The following is a 16,687-nucleotide window of genomic DNA, read 5'->3' as shown; positions in this document are numbered from 1 at the left end:
AAGTATTTACGTGTTTGGATAAACGTGCTGAAACTGATAATAATCAATTGATGTGTTTGGTAGAAAAGTGCTAATAAGTTGTTCTTTTATTAAAATGACTAAAATATCCTATAAAACTTTACAAAAGATTATAAATTAAAAAGTTTTTTTGTAAAAAAAAAGATGAACAATGAATATGGAATGAAAAGAAAGTTAGAAAATTTATTTTGGGAAAAATATTTTATAAATTAGAAAATATTATTAAGGATAAACTAGTAAAAAACTTTGGTCAAACTAAAAGTGCTTATAAGCTAAAAAATCATAAGTTGGGGGTGACTAACTTATGACTCATGTCTGATTTTAACTTATTAGCACTTGACTTATAAACACTTTAGATATTTATGAAGCGCTTAAATAAACCAAAAGATGCTTATAAGATACCTTTAACCGCTCATGACCTTAGCCAAACACCATCTAAATTCCCCGCACAATCTTTGCCTAAAACTTGGGAAAAAGGCTCCAAAAGTGCCATTGCGCTCTTTCTCACGTCTTGTCCTCAGTAGGATCTTTTCCACTGTTGTATTCTCCGCCCTTGTCTCACTAATTACGTCTACATTCATCAAATTCTCAAGACATATTTACCAGTTTTAATACGCATATCTGCCTCCCCTTTAGAGAATTAGAGCTCATAGTTTTTCTTTCACTTTCTGCTTACTTGGTTCTTCTTTCACAGGTATTCCAGTTTTACCTTCTCAAGATCTTTTCTTAATCATTTGATTTCTTTATGTTGGTAATGTAAATTGTGTTCCTTGAAGTTGCTTACTCGTTGATTTAGCTTATCTGCATAATGTGATTTTCCTATTGAGGCTTTCTTGGTTCTTTTGCCTAGAGGTGAATATTGTTTAGATTTCAGCAATCTTTATTTTGTTGTTTTATTCGCTCCAAGATTGGTAAAAAAGGATTGACTTTTTTAATAATGTTCTATTTTAGATTTGTCATGAACCCATTTTCCCGGTGGGAAATTTTATGATATGTGTTATGAGTTTTTGGGGTAAAATATATTTATACTATACATTTATTTTTCTGTTGTTTACATACAAGATATAGAAGAAAACAATAATTAGGTTGTTGCATTTCCTTTTCCTTTATGCCATGCTTGTTTATACATTTTTTCTTTGGAAGATAGTAACCAGAAAGAACCTTATCATTCTTATCTGAACTCACTCTGCTCATTTTGCATCACTAATTGCGTTCTCATCGGATACTATATTTTTTTCCAAAAAAAAAAAGAGCCTTTCCATCATATACTGCGCATTGATCACAGCTTAGTGATCAAATCTACTCAGTCAGATAAGAAATCCACCCCTGGCAGCCGTATAATCACTACATCCAACATGGTGCATCTTTTTCTTTTTTCCTTTTCTATATTGAAGTACTTTTAGTACCTCTGATTTAACATGGCCAAGATATAGATATAGCCTATCTACATTAGCTTTACTGCTTTAGCCATCACGGTTTCCTTCTAATGCCTCTCAATTCATTTTTCAAATGCTCCTCGATTTTTACTTTATGTTTCTCGATAACATTCTTTTCCTCCAAATTGGGCTCATAACTTGTTTAGGTTAGTCTCAAAGAAGTGCTTCTTCTATGAAGATTAGAAGACAAAGGGGCAATTTAGTTTCAAGTAGTGCTTCTTTAATTAAAGATCGGAAGAAAAAATGAACTTTTCTGGCACTTAGATTCTGAAATTGAAGTCTTTTCTCTTCTTACATCTGTCGAAAGTATTGGTAAATGAGGATCAATATGTAACACGTCAAAGAAGTAACTGTTCTGATACACCTAACTGTCTGAATAGGAGGGATAACGCTTTCTGTTTCTTGATGTCTACCTTGGGAAATCCTGCAAACATATTCTGGCATGAATGTCCAGTTGGAAAGGCAGAGAGGGAAAAGCTGCTTAACCAACAGGGATGTGTTGTATGGATTACAGGTCTCAGTGGATCAGGTAGTATTAATTTGCTGTTGCTTATTCCATATTTGCACTAACCTTGGTGATTTGCATCCTGGAATTAGTCTTTACACTCGTTCTTCCCCGAAATTGGAATTGCATTAAGAGGTTGACAAGTCTCGCATATTCATTTGAACTGCCTAAGAGATTGAGGAGAATTTGCCTGTCCCATATTCAGCTAGATATTTTGGTCAAAAATATTTTGTGGCATTAAATTGTTTCAGATTCAATTTTGTAACATATGTCACCATTATTTGAAGATTTGGTCTCAACTTTTGCAGGTAAAAGCACACTTGCCTGTTCCCTAGGTAGAGAATTACACACAAGGGGTAACCTCTCTTATGTTCTTGATGGTGACAACCTTAGGCATGGTCTGAACAAGAATCTTGGATTCTCGGCAGAAGATCGGACTGAAAATATACGTAGGGTTGGTAAGTGTACTTTTGAAGAACAAAGTGAAACTACCATGAGTTTCATGGATTTACTATTGGTTTAAACTTGAGATGCTTAGAGAACAGACTCTCAGACGACCTGAGGAAAATATGTTGTACAGTTGTTTCAGTTGGACTCTAATGATGAGGTTAATGATTAAACGTCGAGCCACTGATGAAAGGAGTCTTTCACAACAAACTTGGCTTAGCTCCAAGAAGATCAAGCTTGACTCATTTATTTATCATATGATCTAAGCTTGACTCATTTATTTATCATATGATCTGAGCTTGCTCAATTTCTCACGCAATATTAAATGAGCCAAGCTTGGATAAGCTCGATTGAATTGTCCATGTTTGTGAACAATTCATTTTCAAGTCTGTTATATGTCTTTATAACCAGAAATTTCTTTGGACATTATTATGCTAATTTATTTCCTAATATTTAAAGTGAAAAGATCTCAATATTCTATTATGATCTTGAGTTGTGGATATATTGGAGTAAGTGCGAATGCAATTTTTGATACATTTAAAATGAGAGCTCATTTGAACTCCAAGGCTAAGTTGCTCGGACTCGGGTGCGGGTGTCCGATACGGGTGCGGATCTAGAGGTCAGATCCTTCATGATCTTAAATTTAAAGATTCGGGGGTACGGATCCAGGTACGGATACGGGTGCGGGGATTCGCCTAAAAATAATTCAATTATTTAAAAATAGAGTTATAAAAATGTGTCTAAATTATGAGATATTATGTGGAAAACTTACAAGGTATTCCGAGAAGGAGAAAATATTGAACAAGAGTAGAATTTTAGAAGGAGATAAAAGGAAAAGGACTGACATAGAAATTTATATATATACAAGGTATTCCATTTTCTTCCATATCACCCTAGCTTTTGATTTGTTTTCAAAAATCATTGTATCTGTCCCAAATTTCTCTGTTGATTTTGGTCAAAATACCCAAAATCGGTTGACCAGATCCGACACGGATCCCACACCCACGTGGCCACGTCGTGTCGATACGGGTGCGGTACTGAAAGTGAAGAGTCCGAGCAACTTAGCTCCAAGGTCATTTATTTATCAAGCCAAACTTGAGCTCAAGCGCTACATTAAGTTGTATAGAGTCACACTAGAGCTTAATTTGAACAAGTTTTAGAATTCAAGTCCAGCTTGAGCTTGGCTGGTGGAATTCTGGATTCTCGCTTGGTTATTTGGGACTCAACTCTGCTCGGATTGATTACACCTATAATCAAAAGAAGATATTCAGTCTTCAAATTTTCCAGGGATATCTACAGTTTAAAATTCCTTTTTTTATTGGGATGGGGGGTTGGGAGGTTTTGGGGGAGGGGGGGAGTGAGCGAGGAAGGGAAAATTTGGAAGGAGAAAGGAAAAGTGATGAGGTCGAAACTCACCCTTCCTTCATGTCCTTAAACTGAACTGCTGTGCCTAGCATCCCCGAATAACGTAGAATTAGCATGCAGAGCACGGCTATCATTATAAATTCACGCATTAGACCTGATGTTTATAATCTTTAATTTGAATTATCATACCAGACGAAAAATGCTCATAGGGATCAGAATTGTGGTTAATATCATGAAGAATGAAGAGATACCGTCTATGCTAAAATAAAAGTTGATGCTTTCATAGAGAAACCATTGAAGACTTTCGACAGATGATTTTTAAGAGTCTATGCAGCTCATCTCTGCCTTGAGGCTAATAACTAGTGACTCTTCTGCTAACCACATCTAGAATATCTTGTGTAGTTCGACATTTATTGTAGGGAAAGTGTGGAAATATATTTGTTGAGCGGAAACAGCTTCAGCCTTGAGAAAACTACTCCAGCCTTGAGAAAACTATGTTTTTATCTTTATTTAACTGTGCAGCTATCATGAAGACAATGACTTAAGTGAAACTAATTATAGTTTCCCATTCATTTAATTTGAATTTTTCTAGATGTTCTGCATTGTCGTATGACATATGTTGCAGTTCCTAATTTACCTGTCCTGTTTGTAAAATTTTCCAGGTGAAGTTTCAAAGCTCTTTGCAGATGCTGGATTAATATGCATTGCAAGTTTGATATCTCCTTACAGAAAGGATCGTGATGCTTGCCGAGCATTATTTCCGGATAAAAGTTTTATTGAGGCAAAGTTTCCATACTTTACATTCTTATGGAAATATCTGCAATTTTAACTAATTCTGTTCGACTTTCCAGGTTTTTATGAATATGCCTCTGGAACTGTGTGAAGGAAGAGATCCAAAAGGCCTGTACAAGCTTGCTCGTGCTGGAAAGATCAAAGGTTGGTATTAGCTTCAGGGTAGTAGCCTTTACAGTTTCCATCTCTCTTTGGAATCTGGAGTCTTAAAAAAGGAGAGCAACTCAATTGGTTGTGAAGTCTCATTCATGAGATGTTAGACACACAGCGGTAAATTGCACCTGTCAGGTTTTATTCTGATAAAAACAAGGTGTAATATTTGTGTACTGCTTGTTGCCATGCTTCATGTGGTTAAAAGTTGATGAAACTAGAAGTTCATTAACGATAGGACATTTCCCAGAGGACTGATTTGTCTAGTTCAATTCTATCTTTGCCCTGAAACCAGAATGAAATTTTTTTCTCCTATGTCGCACTGGATAATTGGCATCATTTCAGTTGGAGTAACTAAGGGCAATTCTTCAGAATTTTGCTTGCTTGTGAAGATGGCAGATTTACATCGACCTAGGCTGCATTGCTTCAAAACTCTCTTGATGTTCAGTACCTCAGAGGAAAAGGAACTTCTTATAACTCAGAGCCTTTTGTTTTGCAGGTTTTACCGGAATTGATGATCCTTATGAACCGCCATTGAACTGTGAGGTACCCCATTACATTCTTTAATTTTAATCATTCAGATATATCTTAATTTGCTTTTGTGTTGTTGTAACAACTTTTGTTCAGAACTAATGGACAATTTCTGCGTGGTGGTTTTTGCTAGATTGAAATACAACAAAAAGATGGAGTAGTTCCGACACCACATGAGATGGCTGGGCAAGTTGTCTCTTACATGGAGGACAGAGGCTTTCTGGAAGCTGAGTAATAGGATCCCTGGAGATAAAATAAGAAAAGACTTGGCACGAAGTCTAAGTATCTGCATCTGCTTCAATAACCATATTTATTGTTTAAATCATCAGCATGAGAAGGTAGTTAACGATCATCTCGTATCAGAGACATGGTTTAGGAGTATACAGCACATATTTTTTTCTTCAGATTAGTTAGATACTTAGACGTAAGTTAATGAGTTTGCCTCTCTAGTTCAGTAGGTTCCAGAGATTGTTCCGCAACTAGTCTTGCGCTACATGATCACAGGAAATTCCCATTTGTTTTTACTGGGTATATAACACGAATTATTCAATGACTGGGTATATTGCAGGCTGAAAATCTTCTATGTTTTCTGTATTCAATTTTAGCTTTTAAATGGCATATGTTGTATAGAACCCAATAATGCGAAGCACTTACGTACCATCAATTTGCCATTTCTTGAAAACAGTTTTGTATCTGAGCAATTTGACAGAACTACCTGATTTGTGAAATGGAAGGCCATTATTTAGACTTCTATGGTTGTCTACTGAATACCGTGAAGCAACTTGCTAATTAGGATTTACGACTTATTAAGAGGAAAAATATTTTCTATCAGGATTTCTTTCTATTCCCAAAACCTTTGTGTAAGGGTGGAGGGTCCTATTACTGTCACTACAATCCTCGAAGGCTGCTTTTATCTATTGTAATATTACTCTTTTCGTCTTCAACTAGGCATTTGCGTTTGTGACAATTGATCCTACGCTCTTCAATACTGAAGAGCCAAATAGTTCCTCTCCAATATATAACTTTCTTGCTTTACAACCTGTTACTCATCAATTATTTTTTAATTTTATCAAAAAGACGTACAGAAGAAAAAGAAAAAAAAACAAAAACAAATAGGTTCTAATATTAGCTAATCCCCTCCATTCCATTTTATATACATTATATCTTTATTAATCTGTTTTTAAAAAACGACATGTTTATATGTTTCAAAATTATTTAATTTTAAATTTTTTATTTTATCTTAAATTGTATGTTTCTATAGCCACATAAATCTAGCATGTTTTAGAGTAACACGAGTTCTAAATTTTTTTTTATACTGCGTGCTGAAGTTGAGGGAGTATATGTTTTTGCCCAGCGTAAGTGGCCGAATTCTAAATCGGCGTGGTGCTGCTTGATGCTTCTGATCAATAGAACAAGAAGAGGACCAAAAAGAAAGACCACTAAAAGTAACGGCCGCCAAGATAGGCATAGTAATTCGATTTCACACAAGTCATAATACATTATACGATGATGCTCAAGACTTCAAATAGCTGAACGGAATGCAAATGCTCCAAACGACCGGCAGGGTAGTTACGGATTCTTACGGAAAGCAAAAGTTGATTAGTTTAATGATTCTTATATCAAGGAAAAAAGACCTCTCTTCCTTCTTTATTTCCTAACATTTTTTTTTCTTCCTTACTACTTTTTCGATTGTGCATGAAATTTGAGTTTCTTATATTTTTTATACCTTTTCAGTTGAAAAGGTTGAAAGTTGTACCGTTAATTGTTACTATTCTCTATGCTTTTTTATTTCTTCAACTTTTCATTGATCTTAGTTGAAAATAATGTGATTTTTAACTTTATTTAAAGCCTTATCCTGCTATAATTGCAGAAAATTGAAATATCATTTTACTTAGTGTGTTATAAATTTCAGATGTTTTTTCTCCATTTTTAATTTCATTGATTTTGGTTTTGTATTTTTTGTTGGTTGATTAATATTGTGTGTAGTTACCACATTTGGATTATTTTGTGTCACGATCATAATCCCATCGGGATTGTTATGGTGCCTAACTCAACCCGATAGGCAAGCCAACCAACATAAATACAATACTAATTAAAAATTATCAAATAAATAATAAAATAAGTGTGCAAATATTAATACAAACTATCTCAACAACTGTTAATACAAATCATGAGTGACTAAGATTAGGATTACAACGTTCATATGAAGAAAGATACATCATCTATTTGAATATACATAAACAGAAATACAAGATCCTAGGCTACCATGAATAAATGGCAACTGATAACTAAAATGCCAATGTGTCTTCAATGCTCGCCCATAAATTTCTACAACAGCTCAGTTCCAATATCTGCACGCAAGGTGCAAAAGTGTAGTATGAGTATAATTGACAACATGTGCTTGTAAGTATCAATACTAACCTCAACGAAGTAGTGGCAAGGTTTAGTCAAAAGATACGCATTTTGTATAACCTGTGCAGCTCATAAGCACATATATATATATATATATATATATATATATATATATATATATATATATAACAACAAAAAAATAACCAAAAAACAACCAAGGAATAGCAGATATCAATAATAAGGTGCGTAATCAAGGAAGATGAAAACAAGCATGCTTTTCTAAATAACTAGATTAAAGCATATACAAATGCACCAAATTTGCATATAAAGGAGATTTGTACCAAGTAGCTTTAACTCAATACTTTTACCTTAGTGTCTATGCATGATAAAGACATAATTTTATATTAATTTTCAAATAGCGTTTATGCGAATGATGAAGACTCAATATATACATCAATCTGATACCCTCCAAGTATCTAGCAATCTACCAACAAGTCCCATTGTAACGATCCGATCGGTCGTTTTAATTTTTAGCGTCTCGTTCAGTGGTTTGAGGTTATGAATGAATTCATATTGTGTATTATGACTTGCATGCATGGTCGGTTTTGATTTTTGAGTGATGCGGGATTGATTTGGATGAATGATTCTTATTTTAGAAGCTTAAGTTGGAAATATTGATAGAGGTTTGACTTTTTATAAAAATGACCCCGGAACGGTATTTGATGGCTCCGGTATATTCGTATTATAATTTTGGACTTGGGCGTATGTCCAGAATTTAATTCGGAGGTTCCTAGGTTGATTTGACTCGCTTTGCCGAAAGTTGGCAATTTGAATATTTAAAAAGTTGGCTATCGGGTTCGAATATTAGTTTCGGGACTTGGAATAAGTCAGTTTGGTCATTTCTGACTTATTTGCAAAGTTTGACATCATTTTGAGTTTATTTGATAGGAATCAGGCGCGTGGTTGTATTTTCAAAAGTTCTTGAAGTTCATTATAATTTTTATGTATTTTGGTGTACGATTCATGATTCCAGATGTTATCTTGGTATTTTGATCGCATGAACGAGTTCATATGATGTTTGTGCGTTTCAGGAGCGTTTCAGAGAGTTTTAGAGAGGTTCAGATTTTTGCTGGTGTTCAGGTATGGCATTAGCGAGAAATTGGTCGCATTTGCGAGATCATTCTCGCTTTTTCGATTCTGGGTTACTGGGGGAAGGGACCTTGCATTTGTGAGGATTATATCGCATTTGCGAATTTTGGAGGTTCGATTTTGCGTGATGAAGGCCGCAGAATCACTATGCTGACCGCAGATCGGTCACAGAGTGTAACAGGACTTGAGCCAATTTTGAAGACCATTATACGGTCCATTATGCAGCCGCATAACCATTTCTCGGGCCACACATCTGCCGCAAAATCAGAATGAGAAAACTTTAGAGGAAGATTCTGCAGCGTATTATGCGACCACATAACTGACCTGTGGATCGCAGATCTGTCGCATACTAGACCAGGTCAATCTAGTTTTGGAGAACCATTTTGCGATCCACTTTGCGGGCCGCATACCTGATTTGCGGTGCACTCTACGACCGCAGAGTTGAGTTCGGAGGGTCCATTTTTTGATTTTATAACCCAATCCCCTTTTTATAAAAATGACCTTGGGGTTATTTTGGCTGGTCTAAACTGCCATTTTAGATAGAGGAGAGTGTTCTAGAGAGAGAGGAGGAAGCCCCAAGTGTTTTGTTCATCAATCCTTGCCCAAGCTTTGAAATGCAACAAGAAAAACTCACAAGGTCTTCATCCAAAAGGTAAGGTTCTAGCCCTAGCTTTCCATTTCGAGTTTGGGGGTAAAGATGGGTAATGAAGAGTGTGATTCTTGGGTAGGAGAGTGTTATTTATGCATGCATGTACCAATAAGGTTTATGGGAAGGTTGTTGAGCTCAAATGGGTAAACATTGAGTTGTGGGATGAGAGAATCCACCATAGAAGAATCTTGAGATCATAATGCCTACCTAGTGTTTGATAAAATGTTCAAATGAGCAGAATCCATGAACCTCTTCCTAATTATGTTTAAATTTTTGTTACGTCTCTAAATAGATTGAAGTTGCTAAGATTTCTGAAACATTGTAGTAATTTAAGAAAAGCTCAAAGCGAGGTATGTTGGCTAAACTTCTCTCTTAAAATTGAATCCCACGATGTTCTAATAAGTCTCAAGTATGATGGGTTAATTTTTTACTTCTCATGTCCCGAGTTATTCATTATAAATTTGACTATTCCGAATAAACTTTGTGTCAAAAGATATATGTTCAAAATGTATTCCGAATGCTCTTATTATATTGTGTTATCCTTCGGGAACGTATTCAAATGTGACCAATGTGTCAAAGTATTATGAATTCAAACATGTTTCAATTGCAAGTTATTATGCCAAATTGTGGAAGAAACTCAATGAGCCTAAGACTCTTATTTCTCATATGTGTACTAAAAGTCGTGATTAGAGAAGCCTTGTTGTTGATAATCCATGATGATGTTTGAAAGTGAAAGGGGAGAGCATGAAATATGAAATACGACCTACGTGCCAAGAATGATATTATATTTGTGGCCACTAGTGACAGTGAAATGAAAAGATGTATAAACGTTTATGAATTGAGCTGAAAATCCTTTTTATAATAAACATTTTTCGGAGTATCATTAGTCACCGAGGAAGGGTAGGTCGAAACAACCTAACCTCGAAACTACACGTGCCGGTGTAGGAGTGATTGAGGGAAAAATCCCCGAACTGATGTGTTGAGAATATTCCCCTTAAATGGGATGAGATTGATGTGTTGAGATTATTCCCATTAATTGGGATGAGATGATTGCTAGCAGAGGGTGATGTCAATCCACACGACATTGTGGTGAGACGGCCAAGCCGATCGGGTCGAGATTGGACATCATGCTGCGCACATGGTGGTGATTGTGATTGGATGTATTTGGGTGAGACGGCTTAGCCGATCGGGTCATAATCGGACTCCGTGCTAAAGTCACGGTGGTATATCGGTACTAAAGATCTCCCAACCTAAAATATGGAAATTTACTTGAAACCTTATCTTGCTCCTAACTTGATGCTTTGGTATTATTTGAAGCTTTCATTTTGATCCTATGATTGTTTCTTCTTGTATTGTTACTCGTTCTATTGATGGGGGCGTTTAGTCTTACATACTAGTACTATTCCATATGTACTAGCGTCTCTTTTTTATCAGGAGCACTTCATCTTTAATGAATGTAGGTGGTTCCACAACAGGCGGCATTGATAAGTGATAGCGGTACACCCTCCTCCCAGTTGACTTGTTGAGCCCCACTTCATTTTGGGGTCGTATATCTTTTGTTCCTTGTGTATTCTGTTTTGAGGTATAGCTGGGGCCTTGTCACCTGCAGTATCATAGTATACTTTTGTTTACGTTAGAGGCTCCGTAGAGATAGTGTGGGTTGTATATTGGTGTTGGAAAAGTCAAACTTGAGTCTTGTATTTGTATCACATGTTCCACTTCTAAACTATGAATGTGTAATGTAATATTTCGGAGACTTATAAATGACGTAACTAATGATAATTAATTGGTGTTGCTCACATGATCTTCTCATGGTCTAATTATTAAAATATGACTTCACCTTATTCATGGGTAAGTTCGAGTAGAAAGCATCTAGTAGGCTTGCTTGAACGGGTTATCTCGGTTGAGCACCGGTCACGCTCCTCGATGATGGGGCATGACAGAAGTGCTATGGCAGGCTTCACATTTGTGAATCCAGCCTCGCAAATGAGATAAAGGCCTAGGCTGGGGGAACGTCGCTTTTTTGACCAATTGGCCGCTTTTGCGAAAAGCCAGTGTTCACATTTGTGACATTTTTGTCGCTTTTGCGATGGGTTCAGAGTTGTCCAAGCTTCGCTTTTGTGAAGGCTTTACTGCTTTTGCGAGGGTTCACATTTTCAAACCCCAGGTCATAAATGCGACACCTATAGCTTGTTTATAGCTGAGTATTACGGGACTTAGCTTTATTTTATCATATTTTGGAATGATAGACTCGGTATGAGGCGATTTTGAGGAGGGATGCTCACATACAACTATTGGGTAAGTGATTTTGATCAATTTTCAATTATATTACATGATTATATATGAGATTTAACATCTAAATCATGAGATTTGAAGGAAAATTTTGGGGATTTTTGCCTATGTTTTAAAAAATAAAAATTTGAGATTTGAGAGTCGAATTGGACTCAGATTTGAAAACAAAACACATATATGGACTCATATGGGTAGTCGAGATCTACCCATGGACTCTGGTTTTGAATGGGCAAGCCCGGAGTTAACTTTTGGGGAATTGTGTAAAGATCTTAACTTTATTTATTGGAATTTATTTCTCTTGCATTATTTGATGTTGTTAAGTCAATTTTGGTTAGATTTGAGCCGAGTTGAGGCCTTTTTAGAGGAAAAGTATTTTTAGAGTATTGATTAAGGGCTTTTGAAGTAAGTATCTTGCATAACTTTGCGTAGAGAACTACCCCGTAGGGTTTGGTTTAATTACACTATTCGAATTACGTGAAAGACGTGTACATGAAGTGACGAGTGTGTATACGACCTTATATGTAGAAATTGACCGATGTAGACTCTTAGGACTCTTATATGCATTTAATGGAAGTTGTCATATCATGTTATATCTTTCATCGCCGAGTTTTCTCTTATATGCATTTAATGGAAGTCGTCATATCATGTTATATCTTTCATCGTCGAGTTTACTCTTATATGCTTTAATTGAAATTGTCATTATATGCTACCTCTTTCGTTGTTGCGTTATTTTTATTTGAAGTCGTTATTACTTGTTATCTCTTTTACTATTTAGTTTATTCTTTCGTTTGATTGTGTTGTTGTAATTCTTGTGTTTGTTTAATTTCCATACTCTCGTGTTATTATTGTTATTTTTTTTACTCATTGTTGTTGAGCCGTAGGCTATGTATTGTTGTGATATTGATATTGTTGTTTTGGAAACGTTGTGGTATATGGGCATGTGTGGTGCGAGTTGTTATATTGTATTGATTGTGACTTTGGCACATGTGGAATTGTTAAGAGAATTGTCGAGGTGTTTGCACGAGGTTTGGCCGTGCTATTGTCATTATTGATATTTGCACATGCGGCGAGATAATACGGGCTATATATATATAGCTATATATATATATATATATATGGAAAGACAAGGTGGGATAAATATTGATGCACATGTGGCGAGACTAGGCAAGCATTTACTTTATTGTTACGCATGCATCGAGACAAGAGGGCTATGCCAGGGATGATATATGATGGCTTGGGGGCATATTATTGATGATATTTGTGTAATGGTGTGATGTTCCTTGTGTGTGTCATACATATTACGTGACTTGTGGTGTTGTTTCCAATGTGCTACTCGATGTCTCTGATAATACTTGCTGACTTGGGCTGTGATAGTACATATGCATACACCGTAACATGTCATTTATACCAGTTCAGGAGTACAAAGTTTGATATTCTTTGATTATGCACATGTAGTCTTGTATATCTGCTTTCTCTACGATATTGTTGGAATGTTAGCCTGTGACCACGCCAGACGGATTGGGATATTGAGCTTGTGATCATGCCGGACGGATTGTGATATTGTCTTGGCAAATTGTGATAGTGAGCCTGTGATCATGCCGGGCAGATTGTGATATTGGTACGTAAATTATCCGTGCGATTGTGATTGATAATGCAGGCAAAAGGTGCCATATGTATATGATTCGTGATTTGGAACTCGTGATCTGCGATTATGAGGTGTGGTATCTCGGGGTGATTCTTGTGGCAAACCAGGTTTTAGAACGGCTTGACTATTTGGTTGAGATTTGTTTTCCTTCATTGGTTTCACTAGTACTTTAATTGTATTCAGATTATTTTGTTGCGTTACTGCCTGGCTACTCCTTGTTGTCATATGTTGCTTTTACATCCATTGATAGTTTTAAATTATTATTCTTTCCATGTTTAGCTTTGTTTTGATATTCGTTCCTCTGTTAGCTTTATATTAATACTTTGCCCAAGTTATTATAGCTAGTAGGTGTCATCACTTGTACCTCGTCAATACTCCGCTGAGGTTAGTCTTGATACTTACTGGGTACTGCTGTGGTATACTCATGCTACGCTTCTGCATATTTTTGTGTAGATCCAGGTACCTCGGAGTGTGCCGGTTATTAGTTAGCTGATTATGAGTTGCTATGGAGACTTCAAGGTATACCTACCATTGCGTTCGCATGCCTCAGAGTTACCTTCGGTTGTCTTTCATTGTTACTGTTTATTTTCATTCCAGAACAATATTGTATTTAGTGATTCCCATTGTACTCAGTAGAGCTTATGACTCCGCACCACCGGTTTTGAGAAAGATGTATAACTATTGATCGTTTTAGCTATGTATGTGATTTACTGGTTAAATGGTTTGATTCTTTTAATAACTCAGCATGTGTTAGGCTTACCTAGTCTTAGGGACTACGTGCCATCACGATTCTCAAGGTGGAATTTTGGGTCGTGACACCCATGCATATGTAAAATGCATGAATATGCATATGTTGATGTTATGCATGATTCTTTGTACATGAATCTAGAATGTCAATGCATGCTAAAGACTCTGCGATATTGTTGGAACGTTAGCCTATGACCACGCCGGGCGGATTGGGATATTGAGCCTGTGATCATGCCGAACGGATTGTGATATTGTCTTGGCAAATTGTGATAGTGAGCCTGTGATCATGCCAGGCAGATTGTGATATTGGTACGTAAATTATCCGTGCGATTGTGATTGATAATGCGGGGAAAAGGTGCCATATGTATATGATTCGTGATTTGGGACTCGTGATCTGCAATTATGAGGTGTGATACCTCGGGGTGATTCTTGTGGCAAACCAGGTTTTAGAATGGCTTGACTATTTGGTTGTGATTTATTTTTCTTCATTGGTTTCACTAGTACTTTAATTGTGTTCAGATTATTTTGTTGCGTTACCGCCTGGTTATTCCTTGTTGTCATATGTTGCTTTTACATCCATTGCTAGTTTTAAATTATTATTCTTTCCATGTTTAGCCTTGTTTTGATATTCGTTCCTCTGTTAGCTTTATATTAATACTTTTCCCAAGTTATTATGGCTAGTAGGTGTCATCACTTGTACCTTGTCAATATTCCGTTGAGGTTAGTCTTGATACTTACTGGGTACTACTGTGGTGTACTCATGCTACGCTTTTGCACTTTTTTGTGTAGATACAGGTACCTCAGAGCGTGCCGGTTATTAGTTAGATGGTTATGAGTTCCTACGGAGACTTTAAGGTATACCTACCATTGCATTCGCATGCCTCAGAGATACCTTCTGTTGTCTTTCATTGTTACTATTTATTTTCATTCCAGAACAATATTGTATTTAGTGATTCCCATTGTACTCAGTAGAGCTTATGACTCCGCACCACCAGTTTTGGGAAAGAGTATAACTATTGATCGTTTTAGCTATGTATGTGGTTTACTAGTTTATGTTTAATGGTTAAATGGTTTGATTCTTTTAATAACTCAGCATGTGTTAGGCTTACCTAGTCTTAGGGACTACGTGCCATCACGATTCTCAAGGTGGAATTTTGGGTCGTGACACCCATGCATATGTAAAATGCATGAATATGCATATGTTGATATTATGCATGATTCTTTCTACATGAATCTAGAATGTCAATGCATGCTAAAGACTCCTACAACGTGATCCAGCATATCCCATGTGCTCCAATATGATCAACCACATCCCATGTGCTCCAACACGATACGCGTATCACCTGCACTCATAGGGCCCATGTAACATGGGTAATCAACTGCCTCGGGAAGGACGATCTATGTCTAAGTATCACACGAAACTCATCATTCCATAACATATCAATATCATAATAACTGCACAGAATAACCCATAGTTACATAACTATATCAATCACACGAACAGCTCATGTGCCATAATCATCTCAACTGCACAGACAACTCACGTGCCATAATCATCTCAATTGCACGGATAACTCACATGCCATAATCTCAGTCCATATAATAGAAATATATGCAGGGATGTTGTCACGCTCCCAAACTGGGATGGAACGCGAATGGCACCCAACTCTAACTAACCGTTGGGCGAACCCTTAACTAGTCTATGCTGAGTGTAAATATCATAATACTGTTAAGTTCAATAAAATTGAATAACTAAAATTAAATTAAATTGCTTGTCTGACAACTGAGAACATGATTCTAACATAGCTGAACTATGAGCCAATAACCCACGGGACAAAGTCACGAGCCTCTAAAGATTTAAATCTAAATATTTAAACTATGGGGCATTCCCCGGGAATATATAACATACAAAGTAAATAACATAAGCTGAAGAAATTTGGCTATCGCTGGAAAGAATCAACGGGCTCACCAACAAAGTCTACAGAGCCTGTCTCTAGACACGTGTCTCCTCACCTACAATCTCAATACCTGCCACACAACGTGGCAGGCCCAAACAAACTAAGTATCACCAAAGGATACCAGTAAGTCTCATAAACTACCTCCAAAAAAGCCGAAGCGAGACCTTTTGGAAAAAATCATAATATGAAAGGAAGCAGGTTCACAGTATATTATGTAAATCATTTAAAATATATAAACAAGTAATGAGCTGAAAACTAAAATTATAAGCAGAACTGTAAACTGATAACTAAAACTGAAAACCGAGTCTATAACTAATAACTGAAACTAATGTTGAAAATTGAGTTATTTTGAAACGAATAACTTTTTCAAAAATTAGTTACACACAGTGGCCCTGCGTATGTGAGATCTGGCAACACGCACGGGGGAGTGTCGGCCTATCTCCCCAATAAACAATAGTCCCTACGAGCGTGGGGTAGCTAATCCTGGTGGCACTCACGCAAGGGGAGGTCGGCTAGCTCTCCCTTCTGAATGTGATCATATTAATGTGTGAATAAATGTTAAAACTGAATACCGAACTGAATTTAAATATCATAAATAAAGGCACATAACAAGTGGTAATACATCTAAGTATAATGATCCGACCGGTTATT

At 36.4% G+C, this 16,687-nt stretch overlaps 1 protein-coding gene across 2 annotated transcripts; it reads left to right on the top strand.

Annotated features, from left to right (window-relative positions):
- The first annotated feature begins 465 nt into the window (after positions 1-465).
- On the top strand, positions 466-5,827 carry LOC104106698 (adenylyl-sulfate kinase 3). Of its 2 annotated transcripts, none has more exons than XM_033658781.2 (7): positions 466-712; positions 1,835-1,983; positions 2,268-2,417; positions 4,434-4,552; positions 4,623-4,707; positions 5,213-5,259; positions 5,378-5,827. In XM_033658781.2, the coding sequence occupies exons 2-7, from the start codon at positions 1,860-1,862 to the stop codon at positions 5,477-5,479; spliced, it is 627 nt and encodes a 208-aa protein (XP_033514672.1). In that variant the 5' UTR covers positions 466-712; positions 1,835-1,859; the 3' UTR covers positions 5,480-5,827. The 2 variants fall into 2 exon arrangements, with proteins under 2 accessions (XP_033514672.1, XP_009613595.1); XM_009615300.4 differs by lacking the exon at positions 466-712 and adding an exon at positions 752-1,376.
- Positions 5,828-16,687: the final 10,860 nt, after the last annotated feature.

This window comes from Nicotiana tomentosiformis, chromosome 3 (genome assembly GCF_000390325.3).
Source record: "Nicotiana tomentosiformis chromosome 3, ASM39032v3, whole genome shotgun sequence".
Lineage (NCBI taxonomy): Eukaryota > Viridiplantae > Streptophyta > Magnoliopsida > Solanales > Solanaceae > Nicotiana > Nicotiana tomentosiformis.
Note: the sequence above shows the minus strand (reverse complement) of the source record. Positions and strands in the feature narration are given on the sequence as shown.